This window comes from Chelonoidis abingdonii, chromosome 2 (assembly GCF_003597395.2).
Source record: "Chelonoidis abingdonii isolate Lonesome George chromosome 2, CheloAbing_2.0, whole genome shotgun sequence".
Lineage (NCBI taxonomy): Eukaryota > Metazoa > Chordata > Testudines > Testudinidae > Chelonoidis > Chelonoidis abingdonii.
In genome coordinates this window covers 43,795,857-43,820,444 of record NC_133770.1, presented here as the reverse complement: position 1 = coordinate 43,820,444, position 24,588 = coordinate 43,795,857, and the positions used below count along the sequence as shown (strand labels likewise).

At 42.9% G+C, this 24,588-nt stretch overlaps 1 protein-coding gene across 1 annotated transcript in view; it reads right to left on the bottom strand.

Moving 5' to 3' along the window:
• CUBN (cubilin) overlaps positions 1 to 24,588 on the bottom strand; it is a 223,416-nt gene that overhangs the window by 13,799 nt on the left and 185,029 nt on the right. The window contains 3 exon segments of the mRNA XM_075062312.1: positions 8,751 to 8,968; positions 10,250 to 10,379; positions 13,592 to 13,792. Coding sequence (XP_074918413.1) covers positions 8,751 to 8,968; positions 10,250 to 10,379; positions 13,592 to 13,792 — 549 coding nt within the window.

The following is a 24,588-nucleotide window of genomic DNA, read 5'->3' as shown; positions in this document are numbered from 1 at the left end:
TTTTTACCATAGAATTATAAAAGAAATCAATTGGAATATAAATATTATACTAACATTTCAGTGTATAGTATATAGAGCAGTATAATCAAGTCATTGTCTGTATGAAATTTTAGTTTGTACTGACTTCACTAGTGCTTTTTATGTAGCCTATTGTAAAACTAGACAAATGTCTAGATGAGTTGAAGTACCCCCTAGAAGACCTCTGTGTACCCCTAGGGGCACACATACCCCTGTTATAAGCAAGATATTGACCTGCTGGACATTGCAACAATCTATAACAATTGACTGACTAATTAGTAAAACTCACATTAATGATGTTAGCTCTTTAGAAATGATTTGTAAGCGTACTCTTAATATAAAGTATGACTGATATTGCAATGAACCATATTGAACATGGCATGGTGTATTTCTGTATCTATAGGAAGGTGTTTTTCAAAACTGTAATTGGGATAGTATCTAGACCAGCAGTAACATTGAACAAATAAACACAAAAGCAATGCCTCATTTGCAAAATCAGTTAGTATTAAAGGGATATTAACAGGACTGTAAAAACCAGGGGAGTCTAGATGATCTGGTTTTGGTTTTTCTATTGCACTTATCACTGTAATATCTAATGGCTCTGATCCTGCAATTGGATCAGTACAGACAGGCCCATGTGCGGAGTGTTAGTGAAGTAGATGGGACTGTATCTTGACTCCAGGTACATGCACAAGGAATCAATGGAAGGACTGTGGCCTCACTGATAAACAGGTGCACTAGTGGTAGCAGTAGTGGACTTCAGAATGAATCCAGCTCTATGAAGCTTTTTTTTTTTTAATTTAGTAACATCAGCCATGGTGGGAAATTTAGCAAATAGGTAGGTATGGGGATTACTCCACATTACTTGGATTCTCGTGCTTGCGTGTGTGTGTGTGTGTGTGAAAAACTATCTTTTTCATTTTGGAAAATATACTTGGTACTGAGAGGGGACTTAACAAGGACAATATATTAGAGACCAAGCTCATCCTTACACAAGACAGAAGACTGGATCTTGATATCTTTGAAATCAGTGGGAGTTTTGCCATTGAATTCGATAGGAACAACATCAGACACCACAGGGTTTTTAAATGCTTCTAAGTAGAGCTATGTGAAGTGTTCACACAATTAAACACAAAACACACATAATTTGCATGATTTCGGGTTTTGTTACATATGCCTTGGAAGTTCTGTGACCCATTTGAGCCTGCCTGAACAAAAGTATAATATTGTATTGAAATGTTTGACATGGTCTCAACATAGAACCTGGTGAAACTCAGTGGTTTCATCAGAGCTTCAGGTTGGGATTTGGGGTTTGTTCAAATCCCACACACAAAGTGATATTTGGTGCAAATGCTTGTGGATCAATCCCCAGCCCTCAAGAAAATGTTTTGTAAGAACCTCTGTGAAGCAAAACTACTGTGTACATTATGGTTCAGCTTCTCAGCTCAGATCTCTACTCTCTTTCTCTCTTTCTGAATCTCTCCCTACAGAATCACACTGTAAGTCCACCTTGATATCTTGTGATAAAAGTCTAACTGAACCAAATGGATTGTGAAATCTGTGCCAAGCACTGCAATTTTACTGGAGATATGAGAAGGTAGGCCAAATTCAGCAAGAAAGTTATTTGCTATGGTCAAAGACATATGCTTATGAGATTTATTTGTTCAAGAGAGAATATTTCCCCTTTAAAATTTTTCACTATAAATCTGAGACTTATCTTTGCTAATCTGTGACTGACAGGATTTAACTGTCACTGAAGATCAGCAGTGCCAGTGGCAAGATGTTACTAAAATAATTTTATATAAGTCAGAGCAATAAATTATGTTATTAGCGTCAGAGACAAGAAATGATTTATACAGAGTATAAATGACACCTAATTGCACAGTTCAGTAGCTATATTTTGTCTTAAAGTGCACATATGGGGCCCAATCTTCAAAGGTGCTGAGCAATCAAAACTCCAAGTGATGTCAACAGGAGCTGGAGGTGCTCAGCACCTCCGAAAATCAGAGCCACGGTACTTACAAATTGAAGCCAGTGGGAACCTAAGAAACATCTCAAAGGTAGGACTCCCAATTTAGGTTGGACATATTCCTGGAGACTCCGGGGCAATCCTGAAGGATTGGCAACCCAATTCAAAGGGCAGAGTTTGGGTTTAAAACTGTATGTATCAAGGTTTTGTGTTGACAATAAAAAATAAGGGAGTAAAAAGGCTGGCACAAATTCTACTGGGCCGATTTTCACTATATTGTGAAAATAAATTTGCATTCAATTAAGGGAAATATCTCCATAACCCTAAGCCTTCTAGCAAATACCTTGTTGTATATTTTTTTCAAATAAGAAAAAGTAATTTAATACATACTTAACAGAGTTAACATATGAGAAACAAATGAAAAAAAACACCAAGGAGTAATACTGAGTTATGTTATGAAAGTGAGGCCACAGATTATTTTGGCAGGAGGGAAAGGTTGTATAGATTATTAGGTTGTTTACTAAATTACCAGGGTGCATAGAGCAGGGAATTGCATTTAGATCAAAGGAGAAGATTTCTTATTCTAACTGTGTTCCTTCTAAAGTCTTACTCCCCATTACTTTGTTTTTAAATGATTACCTATTCCTAAAAATATTTATTAAGATAAAAAAAGCTGTGTGGTCTTCAAGGAAAAAAGTTGGGCAGGGTGGAAGCAGCAGTGAATATAATGGACTCCTGACAGACCTTGCTGGCAGAGGGTAAAGTTGTCTCTGGGCAATTGGGCTGGGTGCTAAAGGTGGTGAGGAGGAAAATGCATTCTGTTGTACATCATGCTGGTCCTCTGCAGGGAGCTTGTCTGCACTTCTACCAGCTGCTGCTGATGGTTCCATAAACAATGGGAAGACAGAGGCCTAGCCATGTCCCCAAGCCAAGTAAGACTATAACCTCTTGGGGATATAGAGAATGAACAGGAATTTTTGCTGAGCCTTCTCTTCCTCCCTTCCCCATCCAAAACAGCACTAAGTTGCAGGGAAAGGAAAAGCTCCCTACACTGTCACACGCATTTCCCAGCATATCCACACAACCCTGGGCAGCACTGTGCCTTAAGAATGTTAATGCTGCTGCAAAACCCTGCTCTGAAGAGCGTGGCACACCTTCAGGAAGCTGCTAAAATTCTCCTTTTGATCATTTATTTTAGAACATTATATTTACTGTCATAACTAAGACAGTCAGGGTGGGTAGAGGCGGACAGAGAACAAGACAGATAAGCTGCTGGGCAGAAATTATAAGCTATTAAATAGGGTCGCTTTTATACCCCATAGCATAGGGGTCAATTATTTTAAAAGGAAAATAATACAGTAGGGCATGAGTTCTTGTGACCCCCAGAGGGATCACAAATAGGTGCCAGGGGGATCATATTCACCCCACTCTTCCCATTTTGCTAGATGGAAGGTGGGGGAGAGGGACGGTTGTGACCCTGCTAGATGGAAAGAAGATGCCATGGAGAGCAGCATCCTGAAATGGAAAGGGGAGCCCCAATATGGAAAAGATCAAGAACTGCTGCAATGGTGTCTTAAATAAACAACTTCCTTTCTCAACAGAGCAAGTAATGGTTTTCAGGCGTTCATTCCTTGCTACGCAAAAGCTACAGTTATCACTTAGAAAAGGAAATTAAACACAAATAGTCCCCACTGTCCCAGTGTGCTACATAGTAAATGTGGAAAGCCCCCTTTACAGCAGGGTTAACCTGAACAGGTCAAGTCTTCCCCTTTTGCAGGGGGTGGATACATAAGGGCCCATTGGTCCAATCACAGCTCCAGGGCACACAGTCCTCACTTCTCAATGTGGGAGAAACCCAAACTCTTCCTCCCAGCAGCATCTCATTGGACCAAAACCCTTAGCCTCTGATTGGTTTATCTCCCCCAGCCACTGAAGAGACAAGCACTTGAAGTTTAGACTTGAAATTAGATGAAGGTTTCTAACCACCAGAGGAGTGAAGTTCTGGAACAGCCTTTCAAGGGGAGTAGTGGGGGCAAAAGACATATCTGGCTTCAAGACTAAGCTTGATAAGTTTAAGGAGGGGATGGTATAATGGGATAGCCTAATTTTGGCAATTAATTCGTCTTTGACTACTAGCGGTAAATATGCCCAATGGCTTGTGATGGGATGTTAGATGAGGTGGGATCTGAGTTACTACAGGGAATTCTTCCCTGGGTATCTGGCTGGTGAGTCTTGCCCACATGCTCAGGGTTTAGCTGAAGCAATATTTGGGGTCGGGAAGGAATTTTCCTCCAGGGTAGATTGGGCAGAAGCCCTAGGGGGGTTTCGCCTTCCTCTGCAGCGTGGGGCACGAGTCATTTGCTGGAAGGTTCTCTGCACCCTGAAGTCTTTAAACCAGGATCTGAGGACTTCAATGGCTCAGACACAGGTTTGATACAGGAGTGGGTGGGTGAGATTCTGTGGCCTGCATTGTACAGGAGGTCAGATTGGATAATCATAATGGTCCCTTCTGACCTTAAAGTCTGTGAACTCATTCTGTGACATAAGGAAATGTTGCTATCCTTGATTTAAGGGCCAGAAACTAAGACAGAAAGGTAAAACAGCTTAACTAAGGCAACAGAAGGAGCCAAGCTGTCCATTCCTTCCTACAGTTCTGGCATGTTGACAATCCCTACAGGTTGGGCTCTTCCACTCCGCTCAACTCATGCTTTTAACACGACAGCATGTCCAGCGCGTCACAGTACAGATGAGTATGAACCACAATATCAAGATCTGAATCCAAATTATGAACCATCCCCAGAGTTAAGAGGCTTTTGATTCTGGGGTTTTAATTTGGTCCATCAGAGTGAAAAGACTAATCTGTGAAATTTAGATCTACATCAAAGTTAAGAGTCTGAAGCCATCCCCCCATCACCAATACCAGCTATGTTTGGATCTAGGGGGTTTGTTTTGGGACCATTTCTAGTTAGATGAGTTACTGAACCGTCAAGGCAAACATAATGGTGGAATGCACACCAAATTAGTCATGAGCACACAGGGTTGTAATGAGTTCTTTGTATTCTCCTTATCCAAATGTGTTAGATCACAACAATATTTTTGACAAAGATTGTAGTTTGTGATGTGGTTGTTTGACAATGTAGCATCAAATATACAGTAGCGTATTTCTAAAGAAATACATTTTAAAGAATAGATCAAGCATTGCTGTTCTGCCAAATTAATACTAATGAATGATTTTTGGTGATTTGTTTTTCACGGTAGATTGTACCTGGTGGAAAGAATTCGGTCCTTGCAGAGGGTGCAGCATCAATGATGTGAATTCATAGCTTTAATTAAAACAGGGCCATTTTTCTCAATTTTCAGGCTTTAGCGCCAATGATGCCTAGTTTTCGTATGTCCTGCAATGTTTTTGTGAGCTACACACTTACTTACTGATCCTCCCTTCATTGCCCTCCCCCCTCAGTGAGCAAATTGACCACCTTTCTATAAAATTCACAAAGAATGAACTACAGATAACCCTAGTTTTTGGCACCATCGCTAAGAGAAGCCTAATCAGCAATGAACTTTGAAGAGCTTATGAAGAAAGGAAATAAGCTAAGTTTAGTTTTCTGCAACTGAGTTTATGGTTTCTACTCACCCCTTTCCAAAACATAATCAGGGTCACCAACAACATTAAACAGAGCACAATAATTACATTATCCAGTTGTGCATCTCTAATATAGCCACAGAATAATGTATGCATTGTAGAGTAATAGAGATTTATGTTTGCAGTTGCTCTACAGATACCACTCAGTAATTTGCAGTCATAAATTGCCCTCTGATTGCATTTGCTGTTGTAGAGATACTGTTTTTGTATTCCTACAAAACCATATGGTTTTTTTCAGACATGAGGGAGTTACTTTAAAGACTAATTTAAAATAAAAAGCTCTCTGGTGTTTGTGGCTTTACTGTCTCAATTTTTAAGCATAATTCTTTATGCTCAGATTACAAAGATGTGTTGCAAAGTTTCCTAGAGCTATGCATCAGCTCAGCCAAGCTGTAATGGTTTAAAGAATTGTGACTCTTTAAAAATTTTTTATATATATGATTTTCTATTTCTTTGCCCCTTTCCACCAGCACGAAATCATCAGAATCCTGTGTAAATACCCTAGGACTCACTCCTTGTAGCTTGCTTCCCACAGGTAGGGGGGAAACAAGAAAGAGATATAAAACCAAGAGTCACTCTCAACATACACATTACATATTATGACAAAGTCACACCTGACAGATATAAAAGAGTTGTGGAAGGCAGATATAAAAGCCCCAGAATGTTGAAGGACTTTTTTTCTATAAACTAAAAAGGTTACTTCAGATTAATTAGAGACACCTGAGTCCAGTTAAGGACTGCCAATGAACTTTAAAAACCCCTTTTCATGTAAGAGAAGAGGAGGACTGAAAAGCCAGTTACAGCGGAGAGAAAAGGCTTCTCTTGGGTGGGAGGCTGTTTCTCCTCCTTACAGGAAAAACCACCAAGTTAACAGCTGTTTAGGAAGCCAGCGTAATAAGGTAACACCCTGAAGAAGGGGCAAGGAAAGGTATTCCTTTTTGTGTTGTGCATTTTTATATAGTTGTTTTGCTTCTGAGAACTAGTTGGCTCTACCCTGAGGCCCAACGTGTAAATATACTGAAAAATAAAACAGAGTGAAGAATAAAAACCCTGATTTACTCTAGGCCTCTACCTCCTCAGGGAGAAACTCTGAGGCCAATGATGCGAAGGAGGTGCCTTGCCACAATATATGCACATGTGTGCACACCCCCATTATATATATTTCTGCAGGCACACACACATCCCCCTCCCCACATACATTACATGAAGATCTATTTCACTCTGTATCACTCCATTCTTTAGTTTCTGGAGCTGGGTAGGTCTCCCTCCAGAAATAGCCTCAAAGATTCTTTTTTAAGTTGATATAAGGCTCATCCTCCCATGGGGAAACAATCAAGGTTTCTGCAGAACCACTGAAAGTTTGACCATCTTTCACTGTATCTTTGAGCAGAATCTCATACAGGTAAATCTAGAGCAGTGGTTTCCAAATTATGGTCTGCGGACTGCTGGGAGTCTGCAGATTATGTCTAAATGTCCGCAAAACTGCGGTGTCTAAGATTTCTAAAGGGGTCTGCACCTCCATTGGAACATTTTTGGGGGTCTGCAAATGAAAAAAGGGTTAAAATCACTGATCTACAGTCAATGCCTTAAGAAACTTCTGACTACCTGCTAGTCTGAGGACTGAGACAGCTCTCAAAGGCTGACAGCTTTGGGAGTCCCTGCTGAGCTCATCTTTGAAGCACAGACCAATCATGCCTGGTACTTAATAGATTTTCACAGAGAGCACTATGCGAAATAATATTTGCAGAAGCACATTTGATGGAATACATGAGAGAACAGTCCACAAGGCAGATTTTAAAGTTTTCTGTAGTGATTACTAGACTAAAGCTAAGAGGAGTTAATAAAAGGTAATGGCCGTGAGGTTCTCTGGGAGTACTATATTTGGCAAGGATATGGTGCCACTTATATTCGTTATCCCTAAATACTTAGATTGTAACAAATGAAAAACAGCTATTTGCTGTGGCGGCTCAATGGCTCAGCTAAAGGCTATGTTTATCCTACCACAAGGCCTTTCATTCTGGAGTGTCTGAGTGCATGCTTTATAAACATGGCCATTATGCCTTTTTTTCATCCAGAGAATGAATTAATTAGGCAACAAAATACTGGATATTATATTAAGGCTGTTTAAAGACGATAATCACTTATAGCTTTTCACTACCAACGATTCAAATGTTACAGAAAGATCACTTTTTAGACTAGCAGTTAGATGGACTTTAAAATTTAAGTATCTGGTCAAGGCAAGAATCAAGAACTGCCCTTAGCACTGTCTAGGAGGCCCATAAAAACAGGACTTTGCTCACATAACCAACGTGTTCCATTATGATGACAGAACTATGTGCTGGACTGGCTGAAGGATTGGGGGTGGTCAGTGAAATTATTTGTTGGGGCACCTCAAGCTTCACTGACTTATTTTATTTTAAAAAGGTATGAAGGGGGGGAGCATTGGAGAGGGAGGCAGTGCTGCAAGGGGAGGAGAGGAAGAAAGGGTGTCTAACTTCTGGCTATCACTAGCCTCCTGCTGCAGAATTGGAGCTCAGCTGCTGTGCCAGTGTCCATCCATAAAATCCTCCAAAAGAGGGTGCTGTGGGTGCTGTTATGCCTTCTGCCACCAGGGCTTTGGATCTGTGCTCCGGCTTTACTCCAGCTCCAGGCAAAAACCTGCAGCTCCACTGCTCCAGAGCTGCTCTGCGCGCCAGCTCCAGGCTCCACTCCAAAGCCCTGTCTGCCACTCAAGGGACAACTGTGCATTTTATGAGATAGGTAAGAATTAAGTTAAGGCTATGTGTATCCTTGTGGCAGCATGCATGGCTACATGCTACAGTGAGAGGCAGGCTATGTCCACCCTTGTCTACTTAGACTACTAAAGAGAGAAGGTAGGCGAGGAAATATCTTTTATGGGATCAACTTCTGTTGGAGAGACAAGCTTTTGAACTCCACAAAACTCTTCTTCAGGTCACCTCACCCACACTGTCCCTCTCATATCCTGGGACCAACATGGCTACAACAACACTTGTACTACTGAGAGCCCCATCTTGTTGCCAGAGGCTACAACAGCTGCTCACCATAGGACATGACTTGCCACCAGATAACAGGGAGGATTTGATGGGATAGTATTCTTACCTATTGTCTCTCTGAAAGATGCTTTCCAGCCTCCAGCTACTTCAAAGAAATCAGTCTTGAACATCAAGAGCAAGTCATTGCTGGAGCTCTTAAGAGTTGGAGGAGGTTCTGAGCCGCAGAATTTGCCAAGGAGTGGAGAGTAAATGTCTGAGCCATCATATACAGCCACATAATCTTTGTAACAAGAGGAGGAAGCTTCAAGGTGGAAGGCATTGAATCTGTAAGATACAATGTAGGAGGTTACATTATCGCAGTTTTGTTTTTATTCAGATGTTGGGTGGTTTTTGGTGCTTGTGGAAATGAGGTATTAATAGTAATGGCCAGAGCCAAGCATAGGGTGGGTAAAGTGAATTTAACACTAATTGGTTTTCGAGGATAGAATATGGGGCAGGGGACACACCTCCTCCTGGTTTGTTAATCTAACTCTGTACAAATGTTTGGAAACAAAACATTTTGGGCTGAACTAAGCATTTCCTCTGACCTCGATGGACTTTTTCGATTCATCAAAGATTCCAAAAAAATTCAGACATGATTTGAACCCAAACTGATTTTCTTCCAGAACTGCTATCAAACGGAAAAATCAGTTCTTCACCCAGGAATAAGCATGGGCAGGTGCCCTTCGGGGAAGAGAGTTTAAAAAATAATAATTAGATATTAGTGACCCCATTTCTGTCCAGGACAGTTGTGCTCACAAAATAAGCCTGAAGTGAAACTTGATAACACAGCATGCATCAACATGGGTATCTTTATTTCCAGGAACTATGCAGATCTTGCATATTCTTTGAGAATCAGTATCCTCACTCATTTATCCAAACAGCCAAACCAACCATCAGCTTCTGTGGGCACTTTGGATGTACATGTACAGTAATGCAGAATCAGCTCCCAAGCCAGCATGCTACTTAGCAGGGCAAATGTATTCATACTCAGCCTTTTCATAATTCCTTCCTCTCCCAATGCTATAAATTAAGCTTTAATATCATTAAAACACAAGAATTATTTTGTTTCAGAAGTTTTAAACTGCAATATTTTGTGGCTGTTACATCTTTTTTAAATTATGCCATTTCTGGGAAGAGAATATTATCTGGGGTTTAAGGAAATAAGGTCACTAGTTTCCAAAAGAGGATTTTAATTTACATTATTCATAAGCTCGTAACTACTCCAAAACAGCCAATTGGTGAAGTTTAGCTCAGTGAGTGAATAACATTTTATGTGATGATTTAGTCCCTATGCAAGCCACAGTCGGAAGCTAAAATTACAGTGCTATCTTGCTAATAATAACTAATTGACGGTTTCTAAAACAAATAGTTTAACAAGTTTGTTTTTTATGGGGATAATGAGGTCTGCTTCAGTGCTTTACATGGACATTTCTTAGTTCTACTTCAAGTTCTCCATTGGAAAAGAGATTATATAATTACTCTTTTTACCAGAATACTTTTTTAAAATCAGAACCAGAGACCTTTCTGTCTCTCTTAATCAGATGCTGAACTTAGATTACATACTTGAGTGCCACGACTTTGTTATTTCCAACTGTAATGTGGTATGAGCAGTTCATATTGTTGTGATAATCAGTAAAGGAATGGGTAGGGCTGCTGACTGTGCCAGAGGAACCATTGAAAAGGCCACCGCAAGCTGCAATGAAAGCAAAAAGAGGAAGCAGAGATCAGTTAATATCTGAATATAAACCAGATGCCAAATGTGAGAGTATTATGAAGTAAGTAGGATAATGTTACTATCCAGATACAGGCAAGACAAGATCCTTGCCATGCTAAGCAGAGTTGGCTGTGGAAGTTTAAACCACCCTGAAATGTAAAATGAACTCTTATGATTTTGGCAGTATCTTAGTGACACAGTTATATTTATCTGCTACATTCCCCGCCCCCCCCGCCCCCCGATACCATGCTTGTGCAATAACACACAGGCAAAATCCTGACCCTGTCTTATAAGACATGAAGGAAGGAAGGGATAAGCACCATGAACCTACAGAAACTGGCTGTGAACCAGGTGCATCTTCAGCAATGGGTCTGTACCTGCTTTGCAGTAGCTTTTGTGTTGCTACTTGGTGCCTAGAGAATTTGGGAAATGGGTGTATTCTTTGTTCCTTTGAACTCCTGGGAGTTTTACCATGAACTTAAAAGGGTCAGGATTTCATTCCATCTCCTCTTAGATAGCCCTGGCCCCTATTCATATCTTCACTATCTTCTTCCTGCTGGAGCTGAGGGATTGTTCTGGAGTAGTGAATCCCACTCAGCTCTAGAAGCGTGCGGAGGGGAGGAATCATAAGAGTCACTATGGGGCTGTTTCCTTTACCTCCGCTCCCTTTGGGATTCTTCAGCTGGTTGCGGGTAGGAAGGAAATCCCTAAGCTACACATTTCATCCAGTGTCTCCCCAGCTATCAGTCAGTTGGGAGGAATCTGCCCTCTCCCTTCTGCTGAGGCATCTAGAAGGCATTGCATTTAATTCTGTACTACCTCTGACATCAGCTCCCTATCTGGCAGTGAGTGGAGTCACCGACTGTGCTGTTGGGGAGGGGCTATGACTGGGTGGTTCTGTACATGCAACCAAGCTACTTCAGAAGAGGGTCAATTTAAGCATCTGCAACAGTGGGATGAAGGTGCTCCAGGGAATTTCACACCACAGATGCTGCTAAAGTCAGGATGTGGCCTGATATTTGTTCTCAACGTCAGTGCTTGAGGGAACAAATCCTGTGCAAAACCAGCTGAAACCCTCACTGCCTACTCAAGCTCTTTATTTTATAATCTTAACATGGCCCTGGCTTCCCTATGCCCTGCTGACAAATAACCCAAACCCACACACAGTTTCTCAAGGTCTAAAGGACTAGCCATTGCCCCAGGCAGCCACCACCTTCACAAAGCCATGAAGGCTGTTGAATGCACAGCTCCTCTTCCACAGTCACAGCTCAGGTAGGGGGGCTGCTGAACACTGGAACTTTGACAAATAAGAGACAAGAGCTAAGTGGATTAAAAAGCAGCATTCATGCTAGGCAAGTAGAGGAAAGCCTTTTCATTTCTTTTTCAGCAAACAATACAACTAGAAGGAAGAGGAATGTTAATTGCTGGAATCTGCATTGTACAGAGCAACAAGCTAATAAGGCCATAGTTATACTTCTCAAATGTCAGAAGTCACAAGTTACATAGCCGCAGCCAACTTGAGTGAGTTATGAAGGTCTTTTCATGAGCAAATGCACACTGTCATCCTTCAGTGCCATTCTGTCTAGCCTGTGGCTACTGGGGCGATTCATTTTAAACAAAACTGCTTGACTTTATACACTTTGTTGTGGCTCTTGTTCAGAGGGGAAGACAATGAGGGAAATTTCACAGCTGTTAACAGCATGCTCTTACATGTGCTTTGCTGGTGCAAATGAAATCGTTTTTCAAAAACCAAACGATAGTTCGATTTATCTTGAAAATAGAATCAGTTAGGATTTATTATATCGGTGCAGTAGGGAGAACTTCCTATATTCATTTCTCTTTCCGAATATCCACTTCCTCTTTAAAAGAGATTGAGGTCTGATGCAAATCATGATATGTATTTGTGGAGTATGTACACTGAAAGGAAAAACGTGTTTAGAGCCTGATTCTCATTGACACTACGGCCCCTTTAGGCTGTCTCTAGAAGTAGGTATATGTCACGGAGTCACCGGGCGATGCTCTGGAACTGCTCCCCACTAAGCCAGTCAGGACTTTGGGGAGCCTCCTCTCCCTTGGAGCAGACTTGTTCAGGGCAAGAAGCTCACACGTCTTCACCTCCTGGGTCTCTCCTTGGAGCATTCAGCATCCTCTGCCCCTCCGTGGGCTTCCCACAGCGAGCCCACCCAGGCGGGGTCCTGGGGAAGCCACAGGGTTCTGCACCCCCACTTTGCAGTCAGACGTGACTCTCAGCCAGCAAAACAGAGGTTTATTCGATGACAGGAACAGGGTCTAAAACAGAGCTTGTAGATACAGCGAACCAGACCCCTCGGCCGGGTCCATTCTGGGGGGCAGTGAGCCAGACCCCTAGGTCTGCACTTCACTCCTTATCCCCAGGTAGCTCCAGACTAACCAACCCCTCCAGCCCCTCCTCTCTGCTCAGCTCCTTTCCCGGGCCAGGAGGTCACCTGATCCCTTTGTCTCCAACACCTGCAGTTGGCACCTTTGCAGAGGAGGGGCCCAGGCCATCAGTTGCTAGGATACAGAGTGCCAGGCATTAGGTGCATTGGCCCTTTGCTCTGCCAGATACTTAAGAACTGCCTAGGGGACACTGAGGCACCAACACAGTATTCAGAGCAAACATTAGGAACAGTCCCAGTTCGTCACATTTAGGCTGTCTCTAGAAGTAGGTATAAATATAACTGAGCCCACATTAGGACTCCATTACACTGCCAGTGTGGTGTAAAAGAGTCTAGGTATAATTTCAGAATCAGGCTCAGAGTGTTATTTTTTTGCCATCCTCCCGCATGTAATAACAATTTTTCTTCAGGTAAATTAACTAGTGACACATCTTTGGAGTATCATTTTAATTAAAACTTCACAGTGCAACTGAGCCCCTATTGTTTTTGTGGAGCAGATGGCTTTAGAACATTTATGTGATCTCAGATTCTGAGCTGGCCCTGTTCAGAGCCCCTTATGTAGATAATTCCTGCAAAGGAGGAGAGCAGAGTGCCTGAGAGATGGGATAGTCAGGTCACAGGTCACAGTACATGATAAAACATGCTGCTCACTCCCAGACCCTACTCCTAAAAAACTTCTTTGCAGAGAATATGGGGAGTATGAACTCTGCTGACATTCACTTACTCAAATCTGACTACTTTTACCCACCAAAGCGGATTGCTGTGGCTACTCACGGATTATTCTGTATGTTGCCAGGAATCCAAGGCCTACTATATGAGAGTTAGTGTAGAAGTTGAGGAGCATAGGCCCAAAGGAACTGACAGGCCTCGGGATTTCAGTACCACACATTGTGGTGACCGGGTAGGGAGTTATCCTGGTACCTCTGAAAATTTTCATTCCATCATAAGCACAAGTTCCAGTGGAGACTGTCTGGGCTGCAAAGGATGTGAAATGCAGACGTGTTAGCAGCCTACATTCAATGGAACTTATTGAGCATTACATATACACACACTTCACGGAGTATTATAATAATAATAATAATAAATGTACACTTTCCACCCAAGGATCTCAAAGCACTTCACATGGTGGCTTACTCCATATAACTCCTTAACTCCCTGTGAAATAAGTATAATTTTTAACATATGAGGAAATTGAGGCACCAAGAGGATAAGCAACTTCTCAAGGAGGCACAAATCAGTTGCAGTAAATTTAAACATCCCAAGTTTCCAGAGTGTACACAATGGGATTAACTTCTTGTGACAGGGTGATGGGCAAAGGATTGCCGATTCAGGCCTCTGTCACGCCTGCTCCTCGTTAGGGGGAACAAATTAGAGCGAGCTGGAGCTAACCTGGCCCTAACCGGGGAGGTGGAGACAGCTGCTACCTAATTACTCTGCGGCGACATAAAAGCCTGAGGGAAAGGAAGCCAGAAGAGAGCAGGAGGAAAGGGAAAAGGCAGGGAATGGAAGCAGGGTTGTAGTGCTCCCCTTCCTCCTGATGGTGAAGGGTCACTGATACATGGTGAAACGGTGATGGGAACAAGCCTGAGAATAAAGTGGACAAGTGGTTACTAAACCCAGGGTCTTGGCATGACTTTGTGAACCTGGCAGAAGCCAAAGGGGCCCTACTTCGTTCTGTTACACGTGGGAGCTTGTTCAGGATCTCCTGTGCCAGCAGCACGTGATTGGCAGCGCAGAGATGGAGGAGACCCTGCAATGGCTGGTCAAGCAGCAGAAGGAGGTGCAGAAGGCAATGCAAAGTTTTCAGCAAGCCCACCAGCTGGATAGACAGGCCTTTCTCACCTAGCAGGCAGAACAGCAGAAGAGCCTGCAGGACTTCATTCAGAAGCAGGCCAGCATCCACTAGCAGTTCCCTGCAGAAAGCAGTCAGTCCCATGGGAGCCGATGGCATTCAGGCACCAGGCCTAGGAGTATGTAAAATGGGCCCAACAGATGACCCTGATGCCTTCCTAGGCACGTTTGAGTGGGTAGCTGCTGGGGCTGGATGGGACACGGCAACCTGGGCCCTGGGACTGGCTCCTTACTTAGCTGGCGAAGCCCAGTGGCGTAGGTGGTCCTAAGTGAAGAGCAGGCCAGGAATTATGAAGCAGTGAAGGCAGCCATCCTGGATTGGGTGGGGCTGTCAGTGTAGAAGTACTGCCAGAAGTTCTGGGCAGCGAGGTGGATGGGGTGTTGTGGCCCCGGGCATTTGCCTGAAAGTTAATGGACTAGGCCACCTGGTGGCTGAGGCCAGATGCCCAAACAGTGTGGGAGATCATGGATGCGCTCGTCCTAGAATAATTCTTACAGGGCCTCCCCGAGAACATAAAGGTTTGGGTGAGAAGTCACCAACTGAATATGATCAAGGCAGCTGTAAAAACGTACAGAGGAGTACACGGAGGCGGACTTCCCCAGGAAGGAGGGATGGCCGAGCAGGGACATGGAGCCTGGGAGAAGGCCCAGAAAAACCCTTCCTGGGAAGGACCTGGAAAACAAATGGGAGGACAACCGAGAGGTTCCCCCATGGTCCCGATCAGTGGTCTGCTGGCAATGTGGATGACCAGGACATGAGAAGCGGGACTGCCCACACATGGATTGTGGGTGGGTGGAGTTTTGTGGCTGGGCAAATGCTGGAGGGCAGGGAAAGGGGCAGAAGCTGTCCACCATTCCAGGGATGATGGGGAGGAAACCCCAGTGAGGCCTGGTGGACTCAGCCTCAGCCTGCTCTCTGGTACAAAAGAAGCTGGTGCACTGGTGGATTCCCGGTGTGAAGATGGATATAGAATGTGCCCACAGGGATTGGAGGCAATACCCTATTGCCCAGGTGCCCTTGAGGTTCAGGGCAGGTTTAAGTGGCAAAAAGTTAGGGTAGTAAAGGGCCTGCCTTATCCCATGGTAGTGGGTACAGACTAGGGCCCCTTCCCAGGAGAGAAGGTTGGCAGAGGGAGAAAGCACAAGATAGAGGAAAAGGGCAATTCCCTGAAGAAGGGTCTAGAAACCCCCCTCCCCCAGAGCAAAAATCCCCTAGACAAAGCAGTAGAGCTAAAGCAGGATCCCTACCTGCCCTGGCTCCGTGTGGCTCTGGGAAGTGGTCAGCATAGCCGACTCCTAGGTGCAGGGAACCATGGCCAATGGGTGCACCTGCAGGCATGGGCAGCATGCAGAGCCCTCTGGCCCCTCCACCTAGGAGCCAGACATGCTGTCTGCTTCCAGGAGCTGTCTGAGGTAAGCACTGCCCAGCTGGAGCCTGCACCCCGACCTCCCTGCCACACACCAACCCTGCACCCCAGGTCGGAACCCTCCCCCCCCAAACTCCCTTCTGGAGCCCACACCCGCTCCTCACCTCAACTCCCCACTCCAGCCCTGAGCCCCCTCCCATACTCCGAACCTCTCATCCCTGGCCCCACCCAGAGCCTGCACCTCCAGCCCGAGCCATCGCCCCCTCCCACACCCCATGCCCGTGCCTCAGCCTGCTGAAAGTGAGTGAGGGTGGGAGAGAGCGAGTAATGGAGGGAGCGGGGATGGAGTGAGTGGGGGTGGAGCCTCACAGAAGGGGCGGGGCAGGGAGCAGGGCAAGAGTGTTCAGTTTTGTATGATTAGAAAGTTGGCAACCCTAGCCCTAACGACCAGCCTGTTCTGGAGTGAGTCTCTCACAACTTCTCCTGTTGGAGCTGTTTCACGTGGTATAAATAATAAAATATTTATTAGAGCAGAGACTCAAATCTGAGTGTCCCATATCCCAAGTGAATGGGGTGGTATTAAGTCAGATGGGGGGAAAATGGGTCAGTAACCCAGTCACTAGCTGCTATTAAACAGCATTAAATAAGGTTCAAGGCTTGGTATACAGAGACCTCAGCCTGCTTCGCACTATGGCAAGCACACTGTTAAAAATCCTTTTAAATTTTTTATTAAAGATACAGAAAAGAAGGGACAACAGTTAAAGCATCTGAAATGTAAAGTGTTAAGGCATTAATTTTAATGTCTTTTTTCCCCTTTCCCTTTAGCTGGAAAGAGTTTTAGATGGGATGGAGTGAACCCTTGTTGATAGTCTCTTGAATGGTACTAAAGATGGTAATAACTGTCCTTTTGGGTAAAAGAGAAAGTACTTAAGAGTTTACTTTTGTTGTTAAAGTCCGATCCCATTTTATGCCAGATGGAGTTTGTAATTTAGTGGAAGCCAGTAGAGGTGATATTTTCTGTGTCCCTCTCTCTTTAGCTATTGAGAGATTTTAGAAGGAAAACCCTCTTATCTGTCAGTCTGTTAGATAGCGTCAAAGATGGGAATAACTATCTCTTTGGAGAAAAAGAAAAGTTAGTTGAGATGGGCTAGAGTCGTTGTTGCTGCTATTGTTCAGGTCCAATCCTGTTTCATCTCAGGTGATATTTGGGATTCAACTGGAACTGGTAGGGACGGAGATGGCAGTTGGTTCCCTCTCTCTGGCCTGGTCTGGTCAAGACATCCCTTAGGATTAGGATGAAGAAAGTCTGGAAGGCAGCCATGGTGGTGAAGCTCAGGCCAGTAGCTTGTCAGTTCTTCCATATTCTCCCACAAATTTTTTCTTTATGGACCCAGAAAGGGAGTGATGGATGGAACAGTTTATTTCCTAACATCTGCTGCATTAATTTCTGGTTTTACTTTTTTTGTTTTTACCAAGCATGATTTCAACATAATTGTTGAATTGTATCAATTTGGCCTTTTTGTTTGGACTAATTTAGTCTGTTTGGTTTTCTTTCACCTGTTTATAACATTCATTATTGAAAACAGCTTGACCTATTTTTCTATCAAAATTTGTTTTTATAGGTTATTGTATCACCTTATAAATGTTTATGTATGTTTTACAACTGAGCTCACAATTAGAGTAAATTTACAAGTTCAATTACCACTAGACAATAGAATCAGTCTCTCTGATCCATTGACTATTAAATTCTTTATATAATGGAACAGGAGAAAATGAGACCCACATCCCAAAGTTGCTGATGGCCTTGTGGCTAGGCTATTCAGCTGGGTGGTCAGGGGGACCACAGTTCAAGACCTTGCTCTACTGGATTCAGAAGTGAGCACTGGTCTTCTATACCCATTATGAATCACTCTCCCGTGTTTGAGCTGTTCTACTTTATAGACATTAAAAACAAATGTAGAAGAACCAGGCAGCTTGTACTTGTGTTAACTAATTAAAAACAAACAGACTGACCCCCTATACCCCACCCAGACAGCTGGGATGCTGTAAAATAGGATAAAACAAACTGCATATAAATGCAATAACATGCTCTTAAAAACAAACGAGGATAAGGGGCAATGGTTTTTAAAAAGAGAAGACTCAGTGAGAAGGCAATTCAATGGTCAATCTACAAACTCTTTGGGGAAAAGAATAGTTTTAAGGTGATTTTTTAAAAGGGAAGGCTGAAATGAAAAAAATTCCAGAGAAAATGAGTTTCATGCAATAAGACCTGTTGCAACATAATTATGATGGACTGTGTGCCTATTTCATATGCAATGGTGGAAAGAGTAAGTTAGCTGGCCTGTGAGCACAAGTACAAGGCTCAGGAATCTAGTCTCGAATGTACACTAGCCAGATCCAGCATCAGAAGGCACTTCATTACTGAGCATTGTTAGCAGCACTGGTTCTCTTGATTGCCCTCATGGGTACTCAACCTCTCACTCTCCTCTGGCTTTTCCCCCTCCCAATATAAACATGCTTTAGTCTCTTCCATTTTAAAAAACCCACTGTGACCCCACCTGCCTCTCCAACTACTGCCCCATCTCCTGTCTCCCTTTTGTCTTCAAGCTCACTGAATGCTGGCCCTTTAACCCAGAGAGTCAGAAGATGCCATTCTAGTAATGCTGGAACAAAAGGCGTGAGAAATGGCTGAAGCCAGTGTGAGAAGAGAGGAAACAGTCCCAGGAATTAGTGGCTAGGGAGAAACCTAGACCACTGTCTCTTTAAGGGGCTGAAACCAGCATCCCTGTAGTGCAAGATGAGGCAGGACTCCTCTCTCTCCCAGCCAACCATAATGAACCCTGGGAAGGAGGGCAGTATAAATGTTGCCTTCTGTCTCTCATAACAGGGAGGTGCTAGCAGGAGGAGGAAGTCTGCCTGCTGATCTCTCCAGGTTAAAAGGGCTGAGTGGGAAACAGGGGCCAGCTAGAGAGAAGCTGGCTAAGGCTTGCAGCTGGCAGGAACTGCAACCTAGCCCTAGAAGGTGGGCCAGTCAACTCTTGATCTCAGGAAGGAGAAACTCCTTATGCTCTATTCCAGATCTGAGAGGAGGGCAGTGGACTCCTGACCCCCTTAGAGGGAATTATTTGTGACCCAATCCCAGGAGGAGGTCCTCTGGTTCGCAGCCAGAGCAAGGAAGCCTACTCAAACCTTCCCACCAACCCTGGAGGTCTTTGGACTACGGAAGTTTGAGAAGAGGAAAACTGAGGCAGGGCTCCTGTAGAACCACCTCTAACTATGAGGGGCACTGTGGAGGGAGCAACCCTATTACAGATATGCTGCCTGGCGTTCACATCCTCCAGTTCCAGCCTAGCCCCTACCCTATCTGGGTTCTGTCCAGTATCCTTCACTGAAACTTTTTGCCAAAGTCCCTGAGACCTTTTCCTAGCCAAAGCTCAAATCCAGTACTCCATCCTCATCCTTCTTGGCCTGCTGGACACCTCTAACACAGTTGACCATGCTCCTCTTCTTGAAATGTTGTCCTCCTTTGGTTTCTGTGACTCTTCCTTCTTCTGATTCTCCTCCTACTTCTCTAAATCGCTTCTTCAGTGTGTCCTTCAGAGGATCCTCCTCATCACCCTCCAGATGTCCATGGGGGATTGACAGGGCTCTGTCTTAGATCTACTTCTCTTCTCCCTCTGTACCTTACCTCTGCCTAATCTCATCCACAACCACAAATTCAACTACTGGTATGTGGATGATTTACAAATCAGCCTCTGTTCCAGACCTGTCTCCTGTCCAAAGGAAAATCTTAGCCTCTTTCTCTGACATCTCCTAGTGGACATCTGGCCACCAGGTAAAGCTCAACATGGCTAAAACGGCGTTCTTAATCTCTCCTCCCACCAACCTCTACCCCCTCCTCCTCTTTCTTGATCATGGTGGACAACACAACACCACCATCCTGCCTGTCACTCAGTCCTGTGACCCAGACATCATCCTTGACTCAAACCTCTCCCTAGGTGCTCGTATCTACACTACATATAAAACCTGCTGATTCTTTCTGCCTAAGGTCTTTAAGATACAGCTTTTCCTATCCATCCACATACCTAAAATTTATCCAGGCTCTCATCATCGTGTGTCTCATTTCCTGCAACATCCTTATCTCTGGCCTGGAAAAATACACTTTTGCCCCCTCCTATCCATTCAGAATGCTGCCATAAAGATCATCTTCCTACCAGCAGTTCTCAAACTTCATTCCACCACAACCCCCTTCTGATAACAAAAATTACTACATGACCCAGGCTAGAATAGGGCCGGGGCCTGAGCTCTGCCACTCCAGGTGGAGGGGTGAGGCCAGATTCCAAGCCCCACCAGGCTGGGCTAAAGCCCTTGGGTTTCAGCTTCAGCCTTGGGCCCCAGCAAGTTTTAAAGCTGGCCCTGGCAGCTAAACCCATTGCTTTGAGGATGTCACCCCACTCTCTTTGCATCTGTCCACCAACTCCCTCTTCTCCATTACATCAAACATAAGCTACTTGTCTTTTTCACTGCCTGTTCCCACCCTGCCTATCATCACTCATTGGCTCCTATGCCTCTGACTGAGCCATGATGCCAGCCTCCATTGTCCAATTATTAATTGTTCAAACAAGCACTTGTAGGCTGTCCCCCATGATGCTCTTCATGCTTGGAAGGAGCTTCTCATAAATATGTATAAAACTAAATCATATCCTCTTTAAAAAACTCTCCTCTGCTGAGACCCCAGCCTATCGTGCTGACCAGTATTGTTTCCTGGCACTCCTCATTGGTCTGTCTATATATGTCTCTTGTCTTATACTTAGACTATAAGTTCTCTGAGGCAGGGACCATCTTTGTGTTCTGTGTTTGTACAGCATCTAGCACAATGGGGTTCTGATCCCTAATTAGGGCTCCTATGCATTGTTGTCACTATTATTATAAAACAGAATTCTATTCCTTCATTACTTATAAACTAGTCAACTCAAACCAAACAGCAGAGGGGCTATTTCAAAAGTGAATAATTACAACAGGCTTTTAAAGATCTCTTCTTTCAAAATAAGCTATTGCAAAATGTATTTTCTGAAGTGCCTTGTAATAATTGAGAAAGCAGATGGGGAAGATTCCAAAATGGACCAGCAACCTTTTTACATATTGCAAAATTATAAGTTCAGCACTTAAGATTAAAAAAAACAAGAAGAAACAATCCAATAAATAATTGTTTGGGATGACATGATGAGACAGTGTGTTACTTTGCCTAGAAAGAGATCCACATAGTCTAACAAAATTAGATTAAATGTTGTAGGAACTTTCTCCCACTTATTTTATGATTTCAACAAAGTGTTCATGGTACTCAGAATTCCCTGGAAGCCTGCCTGATATCTGGAGAGAATTAACATGTTTCAGCACTCTAATACTATGCTATCAAATGCTACCATTAAGGATATTCTTAAAAGGAGGTTCTATTTGTATAAGGATTGCAAACAAAAGGTTGGATCTGAGTAACTACCTTTAAATAATTCCATTGTTTATGGAGAAGGATTCTTACCTATTTTCAATCATTTAAAGTAGCCCAGACCTATAAGCCCAGATGCAGGAGAAGAGTAGAGAGAATATGCATATTCTATAGAATATTGTATCTGTCTGCCACTGGCAACAAGCAGACAAATGCACAAAAAACTTTGTGCTTGAAATTAAATAAAATAGCAAAGAGAAATATGAATAAAAGAAGCTAGAAGTAGACAATGCAATTTCACTAATCAGACTAGAGTAAAAATGAGGCTCTGTAACCAGATTTACTGTATCACACAGATGTACTTTAGGATGAAGAGAGTGAGTGGAGAATAGCACAGATTCCTAGCTACCAAAAAGAAATACTGGTTAGTGCTATCGCACTTTGATTGTGAAATTGACACACATTTCCATCCTATGCAATCCCATTTGGGTGTCCTTCCCCTTTCTTTGGGTACGTCCACACTATGGGATTATTCCGATTTTACATAAACCGGTTTTGTAAAACAGATTGTATAAAGTCAAGTGCACGCGGCCACACTAAACACATTAATTCGGCGGTGTGTGTCCATGGTCCGAGGCTAGCATCGATTTCTGAAGCATTGCTCTGTGGGTAGCTATTCCGTAGCTATCTCATAGTTCCCGCAGTCTCCCCCGCCCCTTAGAATTCTGGGTTGAGATCCCAGTGGCTGATGGGGCAAAAATCATTGTCACGGGTGGTTCTGGGTAAATGTCATCAGTCATTCCTTCCTCTGCATCCGAATTCAGATTGCTGTCCAGAGCGGTCACAGAGGAGCACTGTGGGATACCGCCTGGAGGCCAATACCATCGATTTGCGGCCACACTAACCCTAATCCGATATGGTAATGCCAATTTTAGCGCTACTCCTCTCATTGGGGAGGAGTACAGAAACGGATTTAAAGAGCTCTTTATATCGATATAAAGGGCCTCGTTGTGTGGACAGGTACAGCATTAAATCGATTTAACGCTGCTAAAATCAGTTTAAATGCGTAGTGTAGACCAGGCCTTTGATTGCTTTATTGCTTACGATGACAGGCTGCAGGAACATGGCAAACATTCTTTACAGGAAACTTATTCAGACGCCAAGTCTGAACACTGAAAATTGTTTCATTGCTATGGCCTGAGTTGGTCATTTGGAAATTCTTCTACCAAGGGATCCCCTTGTAGTCAGTATTATTGCTTCATCTCCTATGCAATATCTGAAAACACACTACTTCTGCCATAGAAATCTATGATTTTATCTAACGAAAAGATTTTATTTGCTGGTAGGACATGTGTGTTATTCCACTCTACCCTATTGCCTCCTACTCTATGGTTCTCCAAAAAGAGAGATTTCGATAGGTTAAAGTAAATGAAATGCGTGCTTTACAGGCACTAGTTTGAAAACTGTCTCCTTAGATTCAGTTCTCCAATAAAATATTTCACTGTGTTAAAACAAGTTTTGTTTCCAGTGGTGAATAGCTAGTAAGTTACAATGATTAAAATCTATCTAAACTTTAAGTACCCAATCAGGAACATCTGAACTGTGTGTGTAAAATGGGTTTCATGGGCCAAATTCAGCTATACTCCATTGACTCCAATATAATTGGGAATGCTTATGCCAGAACTGAATTTAACCTGCATCTGTAAAAGAGAACTAAGGACCTGATCCTGCAAACCCTTAGGCACATGATTCATTTTACATGTGAGCAGTCCCATTGTTCAGTGGGACCACTTGTGCATAAATGTAAGCATGTGCTGAAGAGATTGCAAAAGCAGGGGCTACAATTCTTCTTTCATTTTAAATTTAAACACCGGCAATTTCACTCTGCTATTAGAAGGTGATCAAAATTGTATTTTATTGTTAAGATCACCATGAAAACAAATTTATAGGCAGCTTCTGGTGGTTGACAAACTTCCTCTTTTACCACCAGATGTTCTCTTGCTCATATCCTAATTTCTTGCCTTCAGATGACTAAGGATTTTGTATTTGTATACACTGATAAAGATAACAACAAAGCAAATCAGACCTGCAGTAAAATGACCCAAATAAATATTTATGATATATATAGTTTATCACAAGGTCTATATTACTTAACTCTTTACCTCAAGTTTTTAATCAATATTGATTGCAAGTATATTTTCTGAATGCCTTTTTATAGAAAGAATCTCTCAAATTGAATATATATTTTAATTTGATCTAAATGTTCCATTACCCTTAAAGACTAATTATAATTTAAGCAAATGCTGAAGCTGAATATTTCACTGGAGGGGAAAAAACGAATATAATCAAAGATGTGGAAATGGGCAGCATTTGGTTTTAATGTTTCAATTTTTTTCAGAAGGACCAAGATTTATTTTTACTACAGGTAATCATTTAAATGTTAGTTTGCTTCTATTCTGATGAGCTCTTACCCTAATTCACAAAGTATTAGGTTATATTTGAATTGGACATGAGCAAACTATTTTAGACACAGACCACAGCTGAACCAAATCTTTGCCCCAAATTCAAATTTTAAAAAAAGCACAATTGTTTTTGAGGTCCAAAATAATTCCAAAACATTTTTAAAAAGCAAAAATTATTCACCTCCTAACTTCATGGTTTCAGCCAAAAACAGAAGTACAGTAGAAAGCGATTATCCAAGCCACCCTATATAACAGCTTGCTTGCATATCTCCTTGTTCAAATGACCCCCAATGATTGAAATCGCAGGTCATCTCAAAGTATGATCTCTGCGCAAATGGCGTGGATCAATCAGGATTCTACTGTACTGTGACAAGACTTCTGGGCTGAAATCTGGGAGTCAATGGGAGTTTTGCCATTGAATTCAATAGGGCCAAGTATTTCTCACCTGGCTAAATTCTGAAGAGACAGTATTGCTAATTAATAAATAATAGCACCACTTTCAACTTTCATAGCACCTTTCACCTGAAGATCACAAAACATTTTACAAACATGAATTAGCTGTGACTGTAGCCTTGCACAATAAGTATAATTGTATCCATTTTGCAGATGTGGGAAACTGAGGCACAGAACAATTAAGTGTCGTGACTT